A 27,080-nucleotide genomic window follows, 5' to 3' on the forward strand; every position below is an offset into this window, starting at 1 on the left:
CACACACACACACACACACACACACACACACACACACACACACACACACACACACACACACACACACACGCAGGACATATTGTTTGAGCTTATTTGGATTCAACTCAGTAAGACCGTGCTCAGATCAGTTCCACTAAATGAATCAACCCTGATTCTTCGGTGCAGGCTTCACATCTGATTCTCAGAACCGACAGTAGAAAGCAGAAGATCCATAGCTCTCCCCTTGTAAAGGTCACACCGCAGACCAACTTTGTTAACTTAGATGAGCTTCAGTCTACAACAATTCATGGATTATTTCTACTGCGTCAGATATGTACTTAGAGCCCCCAGCTCCACCCGTGCTGCAAAATAATTTTGTTAATGGAATGCACCGAAGGGATTCTGAACTGCTGGAAAAAAGGGAGAAAGTTATTTTGAAGGGAGCAGCAGATAATCCATTTTGCCAACACAGACCTGAGAGAGCACCCACTTATGCTATCAAGAGCACCGGAGACACTCTAATCCATAATCCACTCTTCATTTGTGATTGCTTACATCAGGAAATTGCTTGCATCATATGTCCAGACCCAGAATAATAACAAAGTATAAAATAGCTGGGCTCAGGCTGCGGGTCTAACTGGTTTTGTATGCAGGGGTGGTGCAAACGCAACAGCAGCTAATGGAGAGCTTATGCTTTGCCAGACATTCATGCATGGAAGTGGTGCTAGAAGTAGAGAGTGTGGCAGCCTGTCTGTTAGAATGCGTTTGTCTGCGCAGATGTGGAAAATAGTACAGACCTATATAATATGGCTACAGTGTAATATACTTTATTGGTGTGTAAGAAAATCCTTTATCAAAGATGATAAAAACGTTAAATATGAAGATTGCTGCAAAACTGCTTCTCAGATTTTGGTGTCATTTCAAGTTATTTCTGACAAAAAATCTGGCAATTCTTCATGTGGGTAAACCCACAGTACTGCATACTGCAAATTTGTGTCTGCAGCTAGAAGGAGAAAAAATGGGTTGTTTTCCTTTGGGATATTTCAGAGTGTGAGCTCTGACGAGGCTTCCTTATAGTGCAAAATAGGCAAAATGATGAAATGGGCTTTGCTCACTCATCATCAGCTGCTTATTATTTCGTCAGTGTTTTATTTGCATGCCTTTGTTGGCCTTATTTCCACTCCATGACATCAGTATAATTGATGCACAGGTTGATGGCTTTTGGATAAAATTCTATTTAATACACTGTCTACCCAGTTTAGATGTGTCATATGTCAGTATTCTGGATTGTTGGTCAGTGCTTTTGAACTACTTTATTATCATTTCATTTAGATGTCCCACTATGTGTGAAATATGATGATAAAATAATATATGTGGCACCTCTAAGCAAATTTCGGTAGCCACATCTATAACAAGTTTCAGAGGATAGTTTGTATAAGACCAATGTTTGCATATTTCTGTATGACTATTTTGGGTGTCCAGGTGGCCTGGTGGTTTGGGACACTTACAGATATTTCCGGGTTCAGATCAGAAAGCTAAAAATGCATGCATGTTATTTTTGCTTCACCATTTTTCCTGTCTGGATGTCCACTGAAGATTACACAGTGTGGGCACAAATGTGCCACATTCATCTTAATAATGTAAAATTGATTGTAATCTAAATTGGACAATATGTTCATGAACATTACAGGGCTCCTACTGGATTCAAGACTCTTTACAGATTTGCTATAGATTAAAAAAGATGTTAAAATGAATGTTGCAACATTTTTTGAGCTGTTAAACTGTTCCTCTTGTTTAGGTGGCTCAAGTTCCTGTGGAGGCCTGTGAGCAGTACAGTACATGTGCTGAATGTCTGAGCTCTGGTGACCCCCACTGTGGCTGGTGCGTGCTGTATAACATGTAAGTCCACTCACTTTATCTTCTCTCACAATCCCATACTCTCATCATAGCCCAGGGATTTAAAAGCACAAAATTACTGTATGTAGTCACATGATTTGTTGAGTTTAATATAACACAGTTATTGTACTCCATGGAGTTTGCCATTATCAACAGCTGGCAGGATGAATATAAAGCCAGGAAGTGGTTACTGGACAGTGTGATCCCTCCTAAATAGCGCTATTTGGGACAGCAGAAACTGCATGCCCACCAGATTTTATTGTCTGTCGCACAAGAGGAAAAGGGGTGTTTAATGGAGGAGGGAGGGATTAGCCTTACAGCCACAGCAGGTGTACCAGCTGCACCTCTACATACCCGGGGAACATTTTGGACCTGACGGAGCAGGCTTATCTCCTCCATCTTAATTATCTGACCCCAGGTTAGCTTGCATAATACCTCGATATGGAGCAAAGGGGATTCAGAAGATTAAAACCCTGTGTTTCTGAACCAGCCGTCGTGTTGAATCTGACCTCAGCCAGGGATTTACTGCTGTCATCATATGACGTCGTCATTTCAGCCAGCAATATCTTGATGGTGATCAGCATTATTTAAATTGCAGCTCTCTGCTTTATCAAACTGGGTGGGAAGAAGGAAAAAAAGTGCTTTTTAAAATCTAAATTACTTCATTAAACAGTTGTTTTTTTTCTCCCTGAGTACTGACTTTGTCTGAAAGTCCCATTAAACTGTTTATTTAAATTAATGCCTTACACTTATCAGTGAGTAGATAGGCTGCTGTTCCCTCAAGTAACCCAAAGTGAATCATGATCTCTCACACTGCAGAATGAGACTACTTTGTTTTTCTGTCTATTAAATCCAGATTGGGGGCTTTTTCAGCTGCCTGAATGACTCTCTCAGTGTGGCACATACACTGCTTTCAGGATCTCAGTTTCCTACCCCTGGCAGGGTGAACCAAAGAACCTATCTAACAGAGTGTGTGTGGGGGGGCGTTTCTGAGCATGCAGAGAGCCTGAAGGAAACACGAACAAATGGTTCCATCAGACAAAACACGGTGGATAAAAGAGGGAAAAATAAAAGGCAATGAAAGACGGTCAGAGATGAAAGAGGTGTTTTTTTTCAAGAGCACTTCATCTGATGAGCGGTTAGAAGGTGACCGTCTACACTGCTGTGGCAGCGGTCCGCCTCAAGGAGCCGAGCCAGCAACAGCTGTCACCACGTTTCCAATGCACCTTTATATCGTGTTGTAATTACAGCAGAGGCCTCAGTGCTCTTTGAGCTCTTTCAGGAGGTGCCACCCCCTCAACAGCCTCTGAGAGTGGATTAAGTATCTTCTCCCCTTGCTGCATGTGTTACATGTTAAAAAGAAAGAGATGATGGTGTACAGTCAAAATGCTCTCTGGATTTGCTTTCTTAGTTCAACTTCACAGCACAGATACGCTTTATTAATTCTTTTTAAACAGTGTTTGTGTTTAAGTACAGCATAGAAACCGTACAGTCTGATAGATTCTCTCTGAGAGAAAACTGCTATAATGTCTCTATAAAAGATGGTAGTTTCAATATAATCTCTACATCAAAATCCTACATTTCTAAAGCTGGCCAAAAAGATTTAAAGGTCCTTTCCACTTCTTGCCATTACTTAAAATATCTTTTTACTTTGCACTTCTCTCTTACGGGATTATTCTAAGGTCACAGTATGCTGCCAGCCCTTTCACTTTTACTTTTAATTGCCTGTTGGAGTCTGGGAGTTAAAGCTATTCTTCTATTGCTCAGTAATTTCCCCTGCGCAAAAAAAGCAAAGTGAAATGTTATAGAGACAACCAGCATCTTAAAGTCATTTATAGGAAATAAAAAGTAATTGGACACAATTGGAAATACTTTTAAATGCTATATAAAACTTAATTCATATCAACTCAACTCATATTATATAATATGTCTGAAAAAGCAGATATGGATGGCTAAAGGTTTTATCTAAACTTGGATTTAGCCAAAGTAGCAGCACTGGTTCTATGAATGGGAATTGGAGAGAGCTGGGTGATACGACAGAGAGGAGAAAGGTAGATATATTGTGTGCAGAAGACCAGGTGGAAGGGAAGCAAGGCCAGGAGCATTGGGAGTGGATTCATGCTTTTTTATCATAGGAGAATAGAGGCTAATGAGGTAATCTTGAATAAATAGTGTTGTGGAAGTGAAGAAAGTGTCAGACAGGATCATGAATTTGAAGCTGGAAATCGAACAGGTGATGTTGAATGTTCTCAGTGCCTATGCCCCACAGGTTGGGTGTCAGTTGGAAGAGAAATTCTGGAGTAAGTTAAATGAAGTGGTAGAGAGTGTCCCCAGAGGGAGAGATTGGTGATTGGTGCAGACTTCAATGAACATGTAGTTGAAGGGAACAAAGGTGATGAGGAGGTGTTGGGTAGCTATGGTGTTAAGAGAGGAGAGAAATGCAGTAGGAAAGATGATGGAAATAGTTGTAGTGAACACGTAGAACAATAAGAGGGATAGGAGTACTGAGAGGCTAGGCATATGGCAAAGAGAGAGGTGGCAAAGGAAAAGTTGTATGTGAGGATCGATATTAAGGAAGGAAAAAAGACTTGTATTGATTGACTTGGTAGAGAGACTGAGCTGGAAAGGATGTGCAGCAGGTTAGGGTGATCAAGGACAAAAAGGGAAATGTAAAAAGTAAAGAGAGTGTTTAGAGATGTTGGAACCAGTACTTTGAATGTAGACAATGTCGAAGATGAAGATGTAGAAGATGAATGAATGTAGAAAATGACAGCAAGAGGGAGACAGTTGGAAGAAAGTTAGGAAGGAAGTGCAGAGGTAAGGACGAAGTGAGAGCAGCTTTGAAGAGGACGATGAGAGCAAAGGCAGTTGCACTCCAAGCAGTCCAGATGACATACCTGTGAATATACAGAGATTTCTAGGAGGGAGGGCAGTGGACTTTTTGACCACCTTGTTTAACACTATCATAGAGAGTGAGAGGATGGCTGAGGAATGAAGAAGAAGTGTACAGGTACTGTTTTTCAAGAAAAAAGATGATGTACAGAGCTATACTAACAACAGAGGAATAAAGATGATCAGCCTTACCATGAGGATATGGGAAAGAGTTGTTGAAGCTAGGCCAAGAAGAGAGTTAATAACCAGTAGCAGCAGTATGGCAGAATGGCCGAGAAAGAGCATTAAAGATAGAATGTTTGGATTGAGAGTGTTGATGGACAACTATGAGAAGGCCAGAACGGGTTGCACTGTGCTTTTGTGGCTCTAGAGAAAGAATATAATAGGGTGCCAAGAGAGGAACTGTGGTAGTGCTTGAGGAAGTCAGAAGTAGCAGAGAACCATTCGAGGGTGGGTCAGGACATGGATGAGGAATGTGAAACAGTGGTGAGTTGTGAGGATTTTTAAGTGATAGAGATTGTGTTTAGAGGCTAAATTAAAAATATATATATAATTGCCCAAAAACTGTATATATCTCTTTTCTGCCTTCACTGAGCAGTTAAAGTACTTTGGCACTATAACCCAAATCTATTCACTTTAAGCACTTTTTATCTGTCAAACACACTCATGGTCTGATGGATGATTCAGGCACCAATTGGGGATCAGTATCTTGCAGATCGGAGGAGCTGTGATACAAATCACTGACCCTCTGATTGGTATATAATTAACTCTACCTTCTGAGCCGCAGCAGCCTGGTCTTTTAGGAGTGAAGTGCTGATTGACCAACAATAACATATAAAACTCAGTGAGATTCAACCCTAAGCTCGACATTATTTAATACATTTTTACCTAGAACTTTGTTTCTCCACAGGTGTTCGAGAAGAGATCGGTGTCAACGGGCAGACGAAGCCTTCCACTTTGCGACAGACATTGACCGCTGTGTGAAGGTTATTGCTCACCCAGACAGCATCGCGGTATCAGCACATAGTGTCCCTGTGAGTCTGCTTATCATTCCGCCAATCACTGCAATGCCACTCCAGTCACAATGCCAGTGTTTATGAGCAATCAGCAGGAGTATCCTTGTTCATCCACATGTACAGTAAGAATAAGCCCGGGAGAGAAGATTAGTTTTGTGAGATGTGAATTGAGACAGAATGTCCCTGTAGGGCATCCACTATATTTACTTTGGTTTAAAAACATGTATTATGAGATTGGAGACAAATGTGAATGGGGGAGAGTTGTTATTGTAGCGTACTCTGCCTGCCCCTCTGATGCATCAGCCAAAAGGTTGATTACATTTTCTGAAAGCTCTATTTAGCTGCTCTTTGTCCAGTAGCCAAGAGCACAGAAGACATTAGGAGGTAAAAAAAACATCATCTTAAAAGGACTCGTGGGACATTTAAGGCAATGTGCTTGTTTGTTTTATTCTTGAGGAATATAGGAGATTATCAACATTGTGGGTAAATGTGCAGCTGGAGCCAGAAGCTGGTTACCTTAGCATTAAAACTGGAAAACGTCCAGTCAATAAAAATGCTATACATAAATCTCACTGAAACAAATCTTGAATAAGTCCAGTTTCTTTCCTCCTATATGCAGTCTTAGTGTTAAGTTATAAACTAACCATCTATCTGGGCATTTACTATACTGGTACAACAGAAGAATCTGTCTTTTCATCTAACTGTAGGCAAGAAAGAAAGAACAATGTGTGTGTGTTTGTGCGTATTTCCAAAATTGGCATATTCTCAAACTAGATGTGATAAAATATATACCTGAATCTGTTATATATTGCTGACATCACACTGTCAGACTGTTCCCCACCACTGTAAGTGTAGCAGTGTCTTAAATCTTTCCTGTCTGCTTTCTTTTAGCTTCTACTTGAGGTGAACAATGTTCCAGACCTTTCTGCTGGTATTACTTGTTCATTTGGCCAGCAGGCTGAATTGGAGGGTCACGTGAAGGGGAACAGGGTTATGTGTCTTTCCCCAGCCGGAAAAGATGTTCCCCAAATACCAGAGGGACAAGGTGAGCTAAGATATCAATGTATATTGTAAAAAAATAAATAAAAAAATAAACCTATAACCAATATTTAATGATGCCAATGTCAGATGTAAGGATTAATGTATCAATATTCTAGACTCTAACAAAAAGAGTCTGCTTTAAAGATTGGCTCCCTTGCAGTTTTTGTTTAGCTAAAGATGTGGTGAGTACCAAGGAGCTGTAGAGTTTCCTCTGAGCATTTAAAGTAATCCTTCAATTGAAGTTTGTGACAGAAGGGTTTCTCATGACAACAACAATATGCCCTTCTAGGAATGCAGACTCCAGGTGGCTCTTTACAGGAATGTGATAAAAGCATTAACTTTTTTTTTTTTTGCCTCACTTTGACCTTCTCTTTTCACTCATTGTTTTCATTCTTTCACCCATCCTTTTTGTCTCTCTCTCATCAACTCTCTTACATGTTTTTCCACTCCCTCTCGCTTTCCCTTCGCTCACCACACTGCGTGTGCGTCCCTCTCTTTAAGACTGGGCTGGGGTAGAGCTTCGTCTGAATTCAAAGGAAACGGGTCAAATGGTCGCCAGCACGGAGGTGAAATTCTACAACTGCAGCACACATAAAATGTGAGTTCAGCTGCCCCTGCACCCCCCAACCCACCATCCACCATCCATCCCACATCTTTGATTTGTTCAATAGATGGAAGAGCATGACTTAATTTAGAGCAATGATGTACTGATGCTCCCAACCCTACTTAAGATCAGCCTGTTAGATAACCTTTGAGATCAATTTATCTGTCAGGTTTAATTTAAATCAACATGATGCATTTGCCATGGCCTGTTTGTTTCGACTCTGGTTTAACTAGCAGTTTGTCGGCTTACTGGTTGAAGCTTTAAGTATCAGTTAACTATCATTGTCTGCCGCACACTCCTGTGAATTCAATACTGTTCCACTCATCCTAGAAAATGTTTTAGGTCTACGAACTGGTATCCAATACAGCAAAAAACGATTAAAGCTGAAGCATTCATGATATACATCATGTACTAACTGCAGAGGATTTACCAGTAAGATCATAGTAAATTTGTCATTTATGACCCCCTGTCTTTGGACAAAAGACCCAAGAGTTTATAAGGATTAAAGACTGCAGCAAAACATGACAGGAGGACAGATCGTCGTTCTGCTCTTTGACAGAATCAGCAGTGTTTGGATCAGCCTTTTATATGGTTGTTTTCTTGGTCTTTGAATTACTGTTTTAACACCAGTTGATCGGAAAATATTTTGACAGTTAATCATTGTTTATTTTCTATTCCTTTTTTAAGCAAAAAATCTTCAATCATTCTGAGGGTTCAGCTTTCTCAGTGTGGATTTCCTGCTTTCCTCTGTTTCATATCAAAGTACTTCTGAGTTTTGAACTGTTGCCGGTACAAAATAAGAGACAAAGGCACAACAAACTAAACAATTAATAGAGAGAATAATTGTTAGATTAAACGTGATAAACTACAATTGTTTGTTGCAGCCCTTATACATATTAACACCTAGAAATGGCTTCACTCTAGACCAACAGTCCCTGACGGCTGCTTAAAAAGATAAGTACTAGATTCACACACCCCCTTTTGACTTCATCCCAAGGGGCCTTGCCAGAGAATTGTGTTTGCCTCCAATATTAGACATAAGATATTTTATATTTTTAGCCTTGCTCTGATGCTTGAGGGTAAGTAAAATAATTTAAAAGTACATTATTTAAATGTCATCCAATATAAGCCTACTAACTGGGCAGGGACAGAGTTTTGACTTTGAGCCATTATGCAAATGTCTGCTGTATTTATCATAACGGTAAAATATGACAAGAGTCTTTCTTTGTGAATAACAATTGCAAGCACTGCTACAAATGTGGATCTTATTAGGATGAAAGCCAATTAGCAGCATTTGTCAGCTTTAAAAGAAGTTAGCAAACACACGGCAACATTAACAAAACTCCAAATAAGGAAAATTTAATTAATTACTTTAAAGAACTTAAACATACAACGTGTGCTTTTTAAAAATCTACTTCAAGTGAGTCACTCATCATGAGCCAACACATGCTTTTTTTTTTGAGGTTTTAATTGATGTGCTTAAACACGGGCTTCACTTAACTGAACGGTGAATTACACCCAGCCATGAGTGACAAAAGCTAGCCTCTGTATCCACTTTGGGAGGAAACATTTGACTGATGGAGTATTTATAGTAAACCCAGAAAATTAGCCCACATGCCACTTATTCACAATGCTCTTTGACTGTGACATAAACGCTGCAATATAACCATATTAAGCCATTAGAAGAAAACAGTTGGAAGCTCATCACATCCGCCCCACACCAGTACGGCCTCCATTAGCTGCAGGGTGACCCTGTATACTCCTGTGATTAATATTTCAGACCAAACACACTCCTAACCCAGCACCTCTTTCTCCCCCTCTACCTCCGCTACCACCATCACCTCACCACCACATCACCCTCCATAATTAATTATCCAGTGTTTGCAGCACCCTGCCAGTCCAGCTCTATTAATGCACAACCCCCCGAATTTCTAACACATACCCACAAGCACACATTTTTATGTCCATACTGGCCCTGGGCAGCTAATTAATATCAAATTTTAATGAAGCTGCTCTACATTTATTGGCATTTGTAACTCACTATGAGCTGCAGTGTTGGAGCTCTACTAGTGTTTTTATAGTTTTCTCATGGCTGCATCTCATTCAGCGGGACAATTTAGGATTAACAGTCTGTGATAATGCATGGATCCTCTTCCTACACTCTGCTAGAACTTAATTAGAGGCAGGAAAGTCAACAACTTCCCCAACAGGAAAAGAGGACAGACCCTAATCAGAATCTTCACAATTGCTTTATTGGTTTATGAACAGCTGTGTATCGTTCATCTCTGCTGTATTAGCACTGCTTCCATGTTTGTTGACCAAAATGTGATTAAATCTCGTTGGATAGATTCCACAACCTTAATACACAACTGACCGCTTGTTGTAGGTGACTGAATCCAAGCCAGAGCTGTTGCACAATTCTACCCATGAAACATTCGGTTATTTCCATTCTGATTTTGTACACAATCCTGAGAAGATTGGCATACTGTTAACTGCAAACAACATAATAACATGAAAAGCTGTAGTAGTCAAATTTAGATGTAACAAGGTTACTGTGTCCTTGATACTAGTGTACATCATTTTTTATATTACTAGAATGACTGTTTATGATTGCTTTAACTAACAGTGACATGTGAACTGTTTCTCTCCTACCAATATTTCAAGCTGAAGGTAATGCTTTGTTACGCACAAACAAAAGAAAACAAAACACATTCATGCTGCCTGAGGACATCTTCATAAAAGAGAGTGTCAAGATAAATTCAGCACAATCCTTCATTAGTCTCCCGTCTGCAGTCCTTTAAGAAGTCTGAGAAAGGGAACATGCAGATGATGGGCAGGGTTTACAATCTGTGTGAATGCGGTAGTGTTGTATGGCACACTTAGTGAACAGTCTGTCATAATGTGTTCATTTTGTCCTGCAGGTGTCTGTCCTGTGTAAACAGCACTTTTCGCTGTCACTGGTGTAAATACCGCAACCTGTGCACGCACGACCCAAGCAGCTGTTCTTTCCAGGAGGGCAGAGTCAACGCCTCAGAGGTACTTTCATAGAAATACTAGAGCAGATTGAAGTCTTGCTTTCAGGAACACAATTTTTCTGATGATATATGATACTTTTGCCTTAAAGGCAGAAATCCAAGTAAACAAAAACACATTCTCTGCAAAGAATCATTAGGATTAAAACCTTACAGCCACACCAGTGGCCTTGCAAAGCCATACGGGGAGAAGGATAGTTCGATCAGCACCCTAACATGCTCATTTTAGCAAATATCATCTTCCACTTAGCTTTTTCCATATTAACGGTCAGCACTAAGCACATTAGCAACTAAAGAGAATTTCATTAGTTTTCCAAGTGTTTAGTCATAAACCAAAGTGCTATTCACATTAAAAACAGATAAAAGTTGTAGATGACAGAATTAAAAAAAATCGTGAATACTTTTTTTCATAATGAATTCTTTGAATCATTTTTTGTCAAATGTCATGATAATTGGTCTTTCAGGAACTTTAGTATAAATATGTATGCAAATATTTTTGCCAATCCATCCTGGTGGATGTTATATATTTTAGCCGATTAGAGGAAACTGTGTACTACTAGTGATATTAGAAGAAAACTCATAGGTTTACCAAAGACTGTGTTATCCTTACTAATCATGCAGAAGTTTAATGGCAGTTCGTCAATATGTTGTGAAAATATTTCAGCAAAGAGCCACCTGTCCATACAATTCCTAGTAATAATATAAATAATTAAATGCTTAATAGAGTAGAAAACAGGGTTGTACTTGATATGTGAACATAAACAGGTGAGATTTGAACTCTGGAATAGAGTCTAGCTGATATAGCTGAAGAGGTAGTGAGTTCCTACATATCAACTTTACTGTAGAAAAATGCACCATGTGAATGCAAAGTCTATTTGGATTAGTGATTTCTTTGCCCCACTAATCCCTGAGTCATATTACAGATTCATATGGATTATGTCATGTTAGGCTACATACAACAAAACAAACAGATGTACATGCAAACCAACATAGACTAGTGTACAGAAACTATAATGTGTGTGTTTTAGATACACAGCTCAATCTGTCATAAGGAAGCTAACTTTGAAAATATCATAAATGCTACCTGTTTAATATCGAGGCAGTTGATACGTATTTACTGTAAAAAGTAAAATTGCAGTTCTTCGTATGTTCCTTTCACAGGCATGTCCTCAGCTTCTTAACTCTGGAGAAATTCTCATTCCGGCTGGTGAGGTTCGACCCATTACCCTGAGGGCCCGGAACCTTCCTCAGCCACAGTCGGGCCAGCGGGGCTATGAGTGTGTGGTGAATGTGCAGGGTGTCAGCCACCGTGTCACGGCGCTCCGCTTCAACAGCACCAGTGTGCAGTGCCAGAACAGCTCGGTATGACCTCAAACACTCCCAGCGGGAGTCTCACAGCTGTCAAATGAGGCAGACGGCTTGGATGCTGTGTAGGCAAGGTACATAGGGTATATCAGCATCAGTGAATACCGCCTGAAGTGTCAAGCACACCGAGGGAAAAGTAGAGGAAAGGGAAAGTGGTAAGGAATTGTGAAAAGCATGTAAGAGAAAGAAGGGGAGTAACAGGGAAGTAACGAAGGAGAGAAGAGAAAATTGTTCCATGGTTAAAAAACGAAATACACCACAACTATACGACTGTATCTCAGTTTGAACGACATAAGTTATGGAGGAGCACAGGATATTTCTTGCCCAATTTTTTACGCAATAAAAATCACAGGCTAAATTTCAATGGAAAAGCACACCTTGGCACTCTGTGACAATGTATGAAAAGGCCATTTTTCTTCAGATGTGGATGATCGGCCACCCCAGCCTGGGTTTGCGTCCCTACATGTCAAAGAGTAGAGGAGCAGACAACCATGGCAGAAATGACAGATGGTTAAAAGCATTGTCTCGCTGCTGCCCTTTCATCCCCTCATTTTCCCTACTCTGTCTCTCTCCATCTTTTTTATACTCTGTGCCCTGTCTCTCTTTGAATTCCCCTCTCCCCCCTATTCTGAACACTCTCTTACTTTTGGTTTCTGCTTTTCAGTACATGTACGAGGGTGTGAAGATCAGTGACCTGGCAGTGGACCTCTCCATTGTATGGAACGGCAATTTCATCATTGACAATCCAGAGAAGATTAAAGGTGCCTCTGTCATCTATCACTGCCATACCAGAGAAGTGTAAAACACTCAATCTACAGGGTATAGAAGGGTCATAGAAAGCACTTGAAGGCTCCTGAAGGGCCTTGAGAGAAAGTTCTCAATAGCAGGGAGTGTTATCAAAGAGCACCCAATCACTTGTACACCTCAAGGGGTGAAGGATGATTTTTCATATTTGCTCAGCTTGGCTACTGTTGCTTTTGGTTTCTTGTCCATCATCCTGCACGGAAAGGTGCTTGTCAGCTGTCATGGTGGGTGGTACATTAAATACATCCCCATTGACCAAAATATATGCATGCCATGAATTTTAACAGGCCTTGCTGTTATTTAAGGAAGTTCATTTACATGGGCATAAATAAAGGTTACTTACTGGAAAGGATGTAAAAGGCAAACTTCAAAGAAGGGTTTATTGGATTACTCATGATCTTTTTCTTAATCCTTGAAATGGGCCATGTGCATAAACATGCCTTATTAAATTATTTTTTTTAAATATACACATGATGACTTTGCAGTTATTTGTGGCGATGACAGTGAAAACCAACTGTTTGAGTTTGTGTTCTCTTTTGTTATTTCATAAAAATTTTTAGTTTACCAAATTGCACTCCCTGCTGGTCTAAATTTTGGTGTGTGTACAGTATATTTTATAGGTTTTCATATATTACAGTATTGTTACACTGTTGTCTCTGTTATCCTACAGTGCATCTCTACAAATGCAGTGCCCTACGGGACAGCTGTGGCATGTGTCTGCGGGCAGAGAGGAAGTTCCAGTGTGGCTGGTGTAGCGGTGAGGGCCGGTGCACCATGAAGCAGCACTGTCCTCCCATTTCCCCTTACGCTAGCCGCTGGCTGGATCTTTCTGCCAGGAATGTCAAATGCACCAACCCACGCATTACGGAGGTCTGTGGCTCATTAGTGCACTTGGGTTGTCTGTTGCTGAGTCATCCTATTGAGCCATCAGGTTTAAGCATATGGTGAATTCAAATAATGCAAACACAGCTAAGTAGGTAATTAAGTGGTTAGTTAAGAAGGAAGTTAGTTTAGAAGTGGTTTCTGGGACCTGGGTACAAATTTGTAGTAGTTGTGTGTTAAGATCCAGCGATTTATAAGTAAATGTTCTATTTAATTTCTTTTTAAAATTCAAGGGAAAGAGAGAAAACAACTCATTCCATTAAAATAACTCCATCACTATCATGTTTCAAAACATGTCTGTCAGAGAAACTGAGTTGAACCAGGTTATTATAGTGGATAAAATACTTGATTTTGCTTCTATTTGCCATTACAGCAAGCGAGACATAGGCGACCGTGGTTCAGGGGGTTGGGAAGCGTATCTGTAACCGGAAGGTCGCTGGTTCGATCCCCAGGCTCTCTGTCCTGGTTGTTGTGTCCTTGGGCAAGACACTCTACCCTGCCGCCTACTGGTGTTGGCCAGAGGGGCCGATGGCGCGATATGCCAGCCTCGCTTCTGTCAGTCTGCCCCAGGGCAGCTGTGGCTACAACCGTAGCTTGCCTCCACCAGTGTGTGAATGTGAGAGTGAATGAATAGTGGCATTGTAAAGCGCTTTGGGTGCCTTGAAAAGCGCTATATAAATCCAATCCATTATTATTATTATTATAAACAGGTTGATAGACTTTAGAGCGACAAAAAAAATCTAACTCTGTTCGAAGATTTTGAGAAGTTACTTTCCGAAATCACATCTTTTATCTGTACATAATACTATCCGAAAACCATATGCCAGACACCTTTTTAACAAATACATATAGTTCATACTGTACATATCAATAACTAATTCTAATTTTCTCTGTGGCCAACTTCCAGTTTTTCTTCCAAGTGCTTGTTTACCTGAGCCTATCTTACATTTTGTTCCACACCAGCTGAATACCCTAAGTGCTTAACAGCTAAACGTATTCAGTCTGTTTAGAAAGTGATGACGGATCTTTTATGTCACAAACTCCTGTTCATTCTCTTGAATGAGGCGCAGTGGGTCAGGCACAGAGATGCAAGGCTCTTCCACTTCAAAGAGCCGGGAGCCTTTGATGTTCCTGTCACATTATTGGGGTTTTTGAAGGAGCTGCAGCCGAATGAATCAACTACTGAGCGCTGCTTGGGAGTGGAGGGAGTGTTGCTCCGGCATTGCTCCTGTTCTGTTCCGTAGGTCCAAAGGTTTCCTGCTGGGATGGTTAACTTGACACTGGAAAGGGCTGTGAATAGGTTTTCTCAAGGCTTTGTTATTCACTGCATTATTCATTAAAGTTTGCTTGGAATTATGGTGGATTTCAAGGTTTTCTGAAGAGACCCAGTTGCTATGAAAGCTGAGCATTTCACACACAGACTTATGGTATATTTACTTAATATTTGCTTCCCAAGAATAAAGAAAGGCTACACAGTTAAGTTTTTAAAGTGTGATTCTACTATTCCACATATTATGGGACAATATTTCTTCAAAATAGCCAAAAGTCTATATTTTAAGGCAGTGCTCAAAGTAAAATTTTTAGTAAGAACTTAAAGTGTTTGCATTTTCTGATAATTGAAATTCTTTTGAGTTTGGCCAAGTTTAACTCTCTTTATAGCATCTTTTTTTCCAGTATGGAAGTGCACATTATTTATGTGGAAAAAAATATACAAAAAATATGTACAAGAATAAAGCTTTATCAAAGAATATTTATTTAATTCCTCTCTTCTATGTAGGTGAACCCAGTTGCTGGACCTTTGGAAGGGGGCACCCTGGTGACAATCCAGGGCTTGAACCTAGGTCTATCCTTCTCTGAGCTGGTTGGTAACGTGGAAGTGGCAGGAGTGCAGTGCACACCACAGGAGGAGGGATACATCACTGCAGAACAGTAAGAGAAACTCCTCCCCTCCAGTACTAATAAATAGTACTGATATAGTACTATTAAATAAATGTATGCACTCTCTCTCTCTCCTTCTTTCTACATATTTTTTTCCCCATAAAGACACTAGCACATTCTGAATAAGCTGGATACTCTGTGAAGCCTCATCAGGTTGTAGGATTGTGCATGGGTCTTTGTATTGCTCTGGTGCAGTCAGAGCCAAAGGAAGAGACAGTCTTTGTGTCATTGTCGTTATAAGGCTGTCGGCACAGCTGTAATTGAAATGCGTTGCATGTCGCTGACTGGAGGGACAATCTGTTAGCCATGTGTTTCTCTCACAGCCATGTAATGCAATTGGGCTCAGGCTGCAGGGACTTTATTTATATCCTTCTAAAAAAGGGGGGTAAAAAAAAAAGGAAAAAAACATGCCAGCAGAAAATTGGAAAACTCACGTGATGTATGAATAGAAGGGTTGGGCAGGGACGATTCATTGGGTGCTCTTATTGTATCGCAGGACAAGTTTCTTGTGCAGAGCTGTGCATTTGGCAGGGCCATTCATTTGGCACAAACAGTGCTTTAAAACATGGCATTACAGCTGTTACTACCATTAATTTCAGCGTGGGGTCAGTTGCTATAATGACTTATTCATGGCGTACTTTATCTTATTGACCTGACAGGCAATACTGATTTATTGAAGAATCCACTATGTTGTCATGGTAACCGGAGGTAATGGTGGGTGGCAATCGTGCTGGAGATGGGGAGGGGTGTAGTTTATCATTTGAGTTATACTGCTGTTATAGGTTTCCCATTCAGAAGAAAGATGGGCTTCTGTATTGACCCACAACTTCCATGAAAGTCTACCTCAATCACACCGGCCATCTTCCGGCAGTGCACGTCATAACAAATGTGATGCAGTGCAGTGATTCTTCCGTGTGTATGCCTGGATGCTGCTATTACTATTATGCACGATGCCTGTGTTTTTGTGCACCCACATACATATTTTGTTTTTTTTTTACTTTTTTGTCTTGAAAGGATTGTGTGTGAGATGGCTGCAGCTCCTGAAGGAAGTACTCCAGGTCCAGTTATGCTGTGTGTTGGCGAATGTAGACCAGAGCTACGAGCACAATCTTCCCAGCTCTACTCCTTTGTGGTAACTCTGACACTGAAACACGTGTAACTTGTCCACTTTTTCCAAAATAAACGCAAAGTGTTTGTATGATTGTAGGTAAAAGCTAACCAGTTTGATCAGTTCAGGCAACTGCAATCATCAACTGGCAAGAAAGACAATAAGATTCTCAATGCATTTTAAGTGCAGCACAGACTGTGCACAAGACAGTTGAAAAAATAATTAGGAATGACTTTTCAACTGTGGTATTTTTGTTAGTGGCTGATGAAAACAATGTTCTGGTTTATTGCGCCTTATCCCAAAGAGGGCTCTGTTTCTGAGCATGTGGTGTAGTATTACTCATTTTTAAAATAATTATAGCCTTGATAGTCAATAAATTATTAGACCTTGGTCTACCTTTTATAACAATTTTGCTCTTAACTTTTTAGTTCTACAGAGACTTACTGAGCCAAGGCTGGAAGAACAGGGTTTATCAGAATCACACAGTTAATAAGACATATTGTATTCTGCGTTGGAACGTATGCTAAATGAAACATGAATGATTTTCCTTTTCTTCCAAAGACCCCTGCAATGTTGGCACTGACTCCAGGCCGAGGACCTGAATCTGGGGGCACCAAGGTCACTGTAGTCGGGGAGAATCTAGGAGCTGGCAGTACTGTTAATGTGTACTTTGGTAATCAGACATGTGAGCTATACAGGTGAGTAATATAACCCCTTGACATCATCTTAATCTCACATTAAAAATGATTCCTGACTCACAAGCACTAAATTTAGATTGCCTCTGCACAATATTAAAGATTTAGCCTTCACTAATATCAATTAAAAACTGTATGAGGTCAGTCTTTTAAAAAAGCACACCTTTGATACAATTATGTGTCTGTGCGTTAAATTAAAAGTCTTTGGTGATTAGTGAGGAGATGATGAAACTCACTGTAGTAAGTTTTGTTCTCTGTGTATTTATAGATATCTATTTAAAGTTCAAAATGCCTCACATTGTAGCAGTCAGGTGGGTGAGGCAAGGAAGCCATTAATTTGAGCACCCTCTAATTACAGTGTTCCATCCCTAATGTGTCTGTAACGAGGAAGAGATGGGACAGACTATAATGAATCCTCTCCTCTCACCGTAATGCGCATGGCTCATAGTGTGGTGAAGTCTGCCACTGCAGCACTGAGTGGGCAGTCACAATCAAAGGCATGAATAAATCTCTCTTTTGGTAATCTCACCAGGAGGACCAAGTCGGAGATTGTGTGCTTCTCTGCTCCATCGGTGACTGGAGCGGGGCCAGTGCAAGTCAGTTTGAGTGTTGACCGCGCCAAGGTTCCTGGAAGTCTGACCTTTGAGTACATAGAAGACCCCACAGTACAGCGCATTGAGCCCCTGTGGAGCATTACCAGGTAACATTAAAAAAAATTAAGTACTGAATAAACGCCGTTACTAGCCTAATCAGAGGAACATGCCACAATTAAAAAAAGTGCAAATGATCTCATCTTGCAAGTGACAGTTTTCACGTTTCAAAATGTGTTGCAGATGATGCATGTGTGAAAGAGGACTTCATGCACTTCATGTTTAACTGTTTTCTGTCTGCTAACTGAACAGCGTTAAAATCATAAATATCCAATACTTCATTTAGATTAAATCAACACCCACACACAAGTTGTGAATCTATGTGTAAAGTCAGTGGCACAGAAAAACTTGTACTATGTGTGATTCACCTTTCTCAAAAAATGGCTACAATTCCCATAAAGTTTCCTTTTTACGAAGCCTATAATGTTCAGTTTTTATTGATGCTGTCACAGAGGTGTTAATTTAATTATATGGGCCGTGGTAACAGTAATAGTTTTGTGCTGGTTTATACCGAGAGCCGTTTCGAATCTTCTGGCCCCCTCATGCATGTAACCTGAAAGGATAGAAAAATAAAAACACTTCTCAACATAAAGAAGTCCAAGACAACAACACAATATTATGAAATACAGATGTTGTTCCAGGACTGCACTGCACAGATAAGCTTCAGTGTTCATTGACTAAAGCCCAATCCCTCTTGGCCCATCACTTGGCCCTAGTCCTCCCATTTCTTTTGGCAATGGAAGAGTAGTGGTCCTTTAGTCCTCTAACCAGGGCGTAGAGGACAATTTAGACAGCTAGAGAACAACTACCCTTTTAATACCCAAAGAAACAGGGCACCCTACATTATTTGTTAAAACTAATCATTTCTGACCAAAGTAATGTGGCGTTGGCTTTCTTTGTCAAGAAGCAGGTAATTTAGGTGTTAAGCTCCATTTACTCCAGAATTATCTCACAAACAACTCCTCCGTGAATTGAAGCCAGTTTCGGTACAATGGGATTAATAATACAGCTCTTCATAGAAAGTCTCCCAGGAAATCTGAGAGTTTGGCAATACTGTCAGGCTTGCAGAGATATTATCAAGCCACTAGTCACAACATTGTTATCTATATAAACAATCATAGTTGAAAAAAACCCCAAACAAACCATCTTTGACTCAAATATTTACGATTCTACATGAATGAGTTCTATGCAGTTAATATTACAATAGTGAATCTGCTACATCAACATTTCTATCGCAGTTGAAGGGTGCACTACCTGGACTCTGCTAAATAAAAGATGGCACTTAATTTGAGTTAGGGTGGGATTACTCGGCACTACGTCCCTGCAGATTAGACTTCAGAGAGACACCCTGGCCCTCAGCCTAGTGACAGGAGGAGCTTTGTGGAGCTGCAATCAAGAGCCCTCATCATGAATGTGCATTCCCACTATGAGGCACTACAAGCTTAGGTAGCCTTTGAAGTGTGAGAAGAGAAGGATTGGCACTCTGTCAGGCTGACTCGACTGACCAGTTTTTTTAAGCATTTTTCCTCCTCTCCTGTATTTTGACCTCTTTGTCTCACTTTTCCGACTTTCTACTTCCACATTTTTCTAAGCTCGCACTGCAGTTCAGGTTATTCAGAGATTAGAGCGTGTTGTTTATTTTAATCACATCTAACGCAGATATGTAAACAAGCAGCACCTGTATTCGTGCTATGCCAGTCTCGCAGTTATGGATGAATATAAAATAGCAGCCAGCTGGTTCTCTGTTTGATCTGTCCAATAACAAAGCCTGAGCTACCATCCCAGCTATACCTCCTCAAGCCTGCATTAATGCAGGTTTTCTGGGAAATGTTTAAAAACACCGATGTCTCTGTGGTTATCATTCTAATTTAAATCGTGATGAAAAAGCAGCAGCATTTCAGCAGGTTGCTTTGAGAGCATTGCGCACGTATGTGCTTGTTTGAACAATAAATATGTATTTCTTTCCTCTAAACAGTGGACACACCACTCTGACCGTGACTGGCACCAATCTGGATGTAGTTCAGGAACCACGCGTCAGAGTCAAATATGCTGGACATGAATCTGTCAATGTGAGTGTAAAAACTGCTGATTTATAGTTATATTTCGTTTTTAAAAATCATACGTCAATAAATTTACTCTAAATCTGTGATTTGTTATGATTGTATTCAGACAGATTCAGTGCTGTAGTATAATCATTTTTATAATGTGATTGAAGAGGAAGAGGTTTGGGAAGGAAAAAAGAAGTGAGAACAGGTTTACATAAAGGATCATTCCAAAAGAAGATTTAAAAAATGATATGGATGAACAACTCACTTTTGGAGGTGATTTATGGAGCTAATTCTGCTCGCCTGAACTGCTCAGGCAGGTCGCTCAAAGTGATTGATTGTTATAAAGTGTTGGGACCCTGTTGGCAAAAGACCAGGGTCCTTCGGGAGCAAGTTTTCCACTTCTTACTAGTCATGGATTTGCTTTAGGACTGCACCCTGGCAGAAAAGATAACTATTGCAGAGATGCCAGAGAGAGAATGATGGCATTATTTGCTTGCACGAATGTAAGAGAAAACAAGGACCATCAGTTTTTGTGTTTGATAAATTAGGGTGTTTTTATGTGGAACATGTTGTATGTGAGAAGTTTGCCCAGAGCCAATTAAATGATGTGTTAACGATGCCAGCCCAAATTTTCAGCCAGTCAATTAAAGCTGCATGTTCGACAGTGTTACTGGCAAAGCTGAGATCTGAAGGGATTAAAGTTGAACTTTAACCCGAAACGTCTGCTAGAAAAGGGTCACTGGTGAATTTAATGAGGGCAGCATCTTTATCACACATATCTCGAAAACATAACTGGAATTACTTGAAAATGTTAAGAATCACAAAAGCATTTAATTTACTTCAAATAGCTTTCTGTGCAAAACTAGATCTGACTAAAGCTAACTAGAAACTGGTGTCAAGCTGGTGAAATTTAAAGGAACAGCTCATTTTTAAAGGAGACTTTGAAGAAGTATAGGGGCGAAAAAGCCCACAGAATTGCACTCTAGTAATCGAGTGATTGGCTTAATATGAAACAGATTCTAGTAGATATTATTCTGTTAATATGCAAGTTGAATAGGATTTTAAAGGGTCTAACATCTGGTTGTTCGAAATAACAGGATAGTTATTAGTAGTATAACATTTGGGCACGAAGTGAGACATGTGTTCAGATCTATTTAGCAAAAATGGTTCCTACATATATAAAAACTATAAGTGGTGCTTCATTAATTGCTGTACTTAATTTTCCTTTGAGGTTAAATGAATAATTACTGGAAGATATAAAACTTGTATATGATCATACGTACAGTCTGGCTGCTGTAATATTTCACTCACTACGTTGTCAGGTTGCGAATAATGTGGTGTAACTTAAAAAACCTGATCTGATTCTTCTCCAGGTGTGCAAAGTCCTGAACACAACCACCATCAGCTGCTTCGCTCCATCTCTGAAGGTGGAGTACACCACAGACCATGAGACAGTGAAACATGTGGATGAGTTTGGATTTGTCTTCAACAATGTCCAAGCTCTGCTCACCTATAACAACACAAGCTTTGTCTACTACCCCAACCCTTACCTGGAGCCCCTCAGCCTTTCGGGTGTTTTGGAGCAGAAACCTGGAGCTCCCATCATACTCAAAGTAAGTTGATGGAGAGCTTCCCAGAAATGAGTCTAGTTTCAGTTCCCATTTCAGAGTAAGGCAAAACCTTAAAAACAGTAAGTGGCTTTCATAACAGCATTTGTTTTATCTTCAGTACACATAAACTAATGAAATTCTATCCTTATGCTCAGTGTTATAAATAGTCTGTTGCTTCAGTGATCAGAAAAATCTTATCCCATTTGATCAGATTTTATTTCTTCCACACACATCAACCCCTCTGTTTCCCCATTAATTTTTATGCCTTTTTAATAAATATTTCAGACCACGGTGGACATAACTGCTGACTTTTTCTGTCTGATGTTCTTCTCCCTGTGAACTCAAATGCTTCTTGTCAAAGAACGGACAACACTTCTTTTGTACTTTTTAAAATAAATTTTTTTCTGCCTTACTTTTCTTCCCTTAATTTTCATGTGCCACTGCAAGGAAGTTAAATCTTTAGCTACGTTTGCCAAGAGAGAACAGCATGGCATATTGGTTTGTGTCTTGAAGTAATCTGCCTTTGTTAGCTAAAATAATTTAGCAGCTTTCTTGCAAAAAAAAAAAAGAAAAAAAAAAGACTGTGTGGCAGTCCGCAGTGCAGTACAGAAACTGACAGAAAGCCTTCTTCGCAACACAAAAGCCAAGGCAAAGGGATGTGATCAGTGCTGTTTGTTTTGTCTCTCAGCAAGAATATGCAAAAACTACCCAAGCTGAATTTCATAAAACTTGGTGGAAAGGTGCAGAATGGGGACCAGAAAAACCAATTAACTTTTGGTTCTTTGCAAACTTGCAAAGTAGCGCCTAGGCCCTGGCAGGTGATGTGCTCTGTGAATGCCCTTATAGCTGTTTACACTAACTCCACTGATGCATAAACATTGAATGATGCTAAAACATACTATTTTTCTGGTGAACAGTTACTTGTCTGGTCAAATAGTTTATGCACAGAATCATGTTTTTAATTGGATCTCTTAGATCAAACAAATATTGTTTTTTTAAGATTCTCAGTACAGAGTTTAGGTTTAATGTTTGAGCTGTTTGGTCTTAAAATGTGAAATGTGCTTGATATATTTTAATTTTATATTATATGTTGCAGGGACGTAACCTGGTGCCATCTGCATCTGGGGGAGCTAGGCTCAACTACACGGTGCTGATCGGGGATACACCTTGTTCTCTTACTGTGTCGGACACTCAGTTACTCTGTGAGCCACCAAACCTCACCGGGCAACACAAAGTCCTGGTCAGTTTCAACTCTCTGCCTATCTGGCAATTCTCTGTCTGTCTGTCCATCTGTTTCCCTGTCTGCATGAATGTGGGTCACTCTCTGTAGGTCAGTGCTTGTCTGTATTTGTGGGTCATTGACAGGCTTTCACTTAGTTGTTGGCTTTCTGTCATTGTTTGTCACTCATGGTCTAGTAGGTTCCAAAGTAGAGAACATTGCCTTCTACAATTATTGACATGCACTCTTGCAAGTATTGACAGTAGAGCTATTAAAGGAAAAGTAAGTGTGTGTGCCTGGATATTCGTTTATTCAAAGGCAACTATACAGGCAAATCTTTAACATTTGATGTGATCATTTTATTTATTTATTGTTTGGCTTTGCCTTTTTTTGAACATGTTTTAAAGATTTTATTGAAAACCTTTAAATCTTTAAATTTTACCGTGCAATTATTCAGGTTCAAGTCGGCGGACTCCACATCTCTCCAGGAGAGGTTCACATCCGATCCGACAGCCTGCTCACCCTTCCTGCTATCCTCAGTATCACAGCTGGAGGAGGGCTGCTCCTCATCATTGTTGTAATAGTTCTGCTGGCCTACAGGCGGAAGTCACATGAGAATGACCTGACTTTGAAGCGCCTGCAGATGCAGATGGACAATCTGGAATCCAGAGTGGCTCTGGAGTGCAAAGAGGGTCAGTACGAACTAAAAGATAAAAATATCTTAAATCCGCTCAATCATATTCCCAAATTAACATGAAATTTATAATTGCATTATATTCTTTTAAAAGCTTATGTCAGAATTATGTGTACAAAATGATTTACAGTGCTGTGAAAAAGCATTTGCCCGCTTCCTGATTTCTTATTTTATTGCATATTTGTCACACATGTTTCAGATCACATGAGAGCTCAGATAACCTGAGATGTGAAAAACGTAATCCTCCCTCTTTGTTAAATTGTGAATTAGCTGTGATTAACCACATTTTGTGAAAAGCTGACTTCAATTTTACTAGCTACCCTCAGCCTTGACAGGACTCTTTCTGACAAATTGAATGTGCTAAAAGATCACAAAAAGAAACACATCATGCCACAATCGAAAGAAAAATGAGTCACTGACATCAGTCTAAAAAAGGTTACAAAAGCATTTCTAAGGCTTTGGGGCTCAACCGAACCAGAGTGAGAACATGGAAGAGCACATAGATGACTTGTCCAAGAGGTCACAAAAGAACCCAGACAGCATGTAAAGACCTGCAGGCCTCTCTTGCCTCAGTTGAGGTCATTGATTAATGATTCAAAAATAAGAAAGAGACTGGGCAAAAATGGCATTCATAGGAGACCTCCAAGTTGAAAACCACTGACAACCAAAAAGAATAAAGACACATCTGCCAGAAAACATCTGGATGATCTCCAAAACTTTTGGGAAAATATTCTGTGGATAACTTTTTGCCCTTAATAAATGAATCATTTGAAAACTGCATTTTGTATTAACTCGGATCATCTTAGGCTAACAATAAAGCTTGTCTGATCTGAAACATGTAAATATGACAAATATGCATATAAACCCCCCAAAAAATAGGCATATGCTTTTTCACAGCACTATATAAGGTGGCTTAATTAAAAGATGAGCAAAAGTATAGTTAATATTCAAGCTATAGATATCGAATTTCAAAGATGCAAATGTAAAAGTTTCTCATTTGGAATTACTGTCATACACTACTAAAATGTTGGGCAAAACATTTTATACATGTGTCATGTGCAGCCTTTGCAGAACTACAGACTGACATCAATGAATTAACCAGTGATCTGGACAGAGCCGGCATTCCCTACTTGGACTATCGCACTTATTCCATGAGAGTTCTCTTCCCCGGTATTGATGATCATCCTGTCCTCAGAGAACTGGAGGTGAGGAACCTTTGAAGAAGAGGCTGCAACACTTGAATGCAGTGTCAACCATTTTTCTGACGTCTTGACCTTAAAGCTTCAGTATACTCCAAAAATAATTGCTACTGGCTTTTTGGCCAAAGCTGTCAAACTGTCTGTTGGAATATTCACATCAGTTTGAGGTCAAAAAGTTTTGGGCCGCTGCCCATAAAAAGCAAAAGAATATACCTGATTAAAATTTGACTGCACTCTATTTCAAGGTCACTTCCAGTGCTCCTGCTATTTTCACATCCCTGACCGGTAGGCCTGTTCAGACCACTTGAACTTGCACATTTGTAATGCCTGCTGAATCTGCTCCACTGTGTCAAAACACCAAGCATGCAACTTGATTTCCATTTTCGGGAAGAGAATGGGAAGCAGTTTGAGTGGAGACTGTGGCTTTACAATTGACTGGTGCCACTCCTAACCTGGGGCGCCTTCTTCTAGCTTGGGCACTGTGGAGACCAAACTCACCACCAGTAATTATCCTTGACATAAAGGTTGAGTCAGTTTTGCAGAGAAGTAGATTTTTGCTTTCGAGTTCGAGGTCCCTGCACATAAGTGGACAGAAAGGGACTTCAAGGAAGAAATCTACTGCAAAACAGCTGCAAAGCTGTCAATGGCGCAGACCTTCACAAGAAGTGTCCTGAAGGTTATAGCCAAATTTTATTAATTTTTTTAATTTGAGTGGAGTTTTTGACTGTAGCTCATACTGGGAATTTTTTGCTTCCATTAATCTCTGAGCCTTCTACTGGGTTTGAAGTCATTTCTTTTTCTTAAAATTTATTTGAAAGAAGTGTTTTCATTATTGTCTCAAAGGATAGGCAAATTATTTAATTTTTGAGGCATTCTCTATTCAGTTTTTAAGAAAATCTGGAGAAAAAAAAGTATTTGGCTTTTAATTTTTTTGTGTAAAAAAAAAAAAAAAAAGAAGCAGCTTGGAATGTAAAGGTTATGGCTGATGTTATAATTAAAGATAGTTTAATCAAGATATTATTAGGGTACAAATTATAGCACTTCTTAAGAACCAATTAACTCTTTAGAAATCCTCTGATTGCACTTGACACATAACAAAGGTTCTTTATTTAGTGCAAAAAAGGTTTTAATTAATTTTTATATATTCCTTTAAATCTACACTTTTAAGGGTGGGGCAGTTCTCTACGCATTTGCATAACCTTCACTCACTTCTAGGCAAAGGCTTTAGCAACACCAGCAATTCTGGTTTGTACCGACCCTTTGAAGGGGAGAATTTCTACTCTGTTCTGTATTTCTGTTCTAACTCATCCATGAGTGTGTACCATCTAATGAGCGCACTCACCTTTCTGTGTGTGCAAAAATGCATGATGCGTGCAGGTGCCAGGGAGCGGACAGGCGAATGTGGAGAAAGCCTTGAAGCAATTTGCTCAGCTGGTGAATAATAAGGTTTTCCTGCTGACATTCATACGCACACTGGAGCTGCAGCGCTCCTTCTCCATGCGTGACCGCGGCTACGTTGCCTCGCTCATCATGACCGCTCTGCAGGGACGGCTGGAGTACGCCACAGACATCCTGAAACATCTGCTCTCAGATCTTATAGAACGCAATCTGGAGAGCAAGAACCACCCCAAACTACTCCTCCGCAGGTAAACAGAATCATTCACAGTGCTAAAACCCAATTAACAAAAAGCTGTGTAACATACAGAGTTCTTTTTTGTCGGCTGAAAACTTTCATTTCCAGTTCTTTGGATGTAAGATGCATAAATTTAAGGTAAAACTGCAGGACAGAACAGAACATGAATTCATTTATTTAAATTGATATCAGAGAGAGTGGTCCTACTGAGCCACAGTCCTGTGGCTTTTGTGGACAAAGCAGAATTTAGATCTCTAATCAGATCTCAGCTGTGCTTGCAGAAAAGAAGAAATCAATTGTTCTCCAAAATGTTTAAAGAAAGTCCCTAAAAGCTAGACATACAAGAAAGTCAGAAATTTGAAAAGCCCATTAAATTTCGGTTGGGAGGTCATGCCGGGTACATCATTCAGTTTCGCAACACTGGACTCCCATTTCTCTGTGGTGAGAGGATTAAAACTAGAGATTTTTTCGGTCACAAACCCGACCAATTCTGATCAATGCTGCTTATCTTTTGGCATAGATAATTCCTTTGTGCATTGTTCTTTCCGGCCCAGTTGCTGCACTTCTGATGGTTGAATAACTAGGCCAGTAACGGGAAGCCCACCTTTGTAAAGCTTTGTTTTGTGCAGCAGTGTGAAACATCCGCTATGAGTCTGAGAAACAGGATGCCTGAGCAGACAGGTGAAAGACAGGAGTGTTAAAAGTGATAGAGAGTGGGAGGGACTGGCAGAGGAGGAGAACCTAATGGGGAAGAGTGAGTGCAGCGGCAGCAGAG

General features: G+C 40.0%; 1 protein-coding gene across 1 annotated transcript in view; it reads left to right on the top strand.

Moving 5' to 3' along the window:
* Positions 1-27,080, top strand: part of LOC102799650 (plexin-A2-like) — an 83,026-nt gene that overhangs the window by 42,236 nt on the left and 13,710 nt on the right. Inside the window, exons 5-22 of the mRNA XM_006782885.2 lie at positions 1,778-1,878; positions 5,678-5,801; positions 6,675-6,828; positions 7,326-7,422; positions 10,350-10,464; positions 11,622-11,822; positions 12,490-12,586; positions 13,300-13,499; positions 15,289-15,440; positions 16,464-16,581; positions 17,119-17,255; positions 17,785-17,952; positions 19,878-19,971; positions 21,324-21,563; positions 22,657-22,800; positions 23,237-23,471; positions 24,536-24,678; positions 26,050-26,318. Of these exons, the coding sequence (XP_006782948.2) occupies positions 1,778-1,878; positions 5,678-5,801; positions 6,675-6,828; positions 7,326-7,422; positions 10,350-10,464; positions 11,622-11,822; positions 12,490-12,586; positions 13,300-13,499; positions 15,289-15,440; positions 16,464-16,581; positions 17,119-17,255; positions 17,785-17,952; positions 19,878-19,971; positions 21,324-21,563; positions 22,657-22,800; positions 23,237-23,471; positions 24,536-24,678; positions 26,050-26,318 (2,789 nt within the window). The remainder of the gene's footprint in view (positions 1-1,777; positions 1,879-5,677; positions 5,802-6,674; positions 6,829-7,325; positions 7,423-10,349; positions 10,465-11,621; positions 11,823-12,489; positions 12,587-13,299; positions 13,500-15,288; positions 15,441-16,463; positions 16,582-17,118; positions 17,256-17,784; positions 17,953-19,877; positions 19,972-21,323; positions 21,564-22,656; positions 22,801-23,236; positions 23,472-24,535; positions 24,679-26,049; positions 26,319-27,080) is intronic.

The sequence above is a fragment of the Neolamprologus brichardi genome, chromosome 5, assembly GCF_056152115.1.
Source record: "Neolamprologus brichardi isolate AB-2024 chromosome 5, ASM5615211v1, whole genome shotgun sequence".
Classification (NCBI taxonomy): domain Eukaryota; kingdom Metazoa; phylum Chordata; class Actinopteri; order Cichliformes; family Cichlidae; genus Neolamprologus; species Neolamprologus brichardi.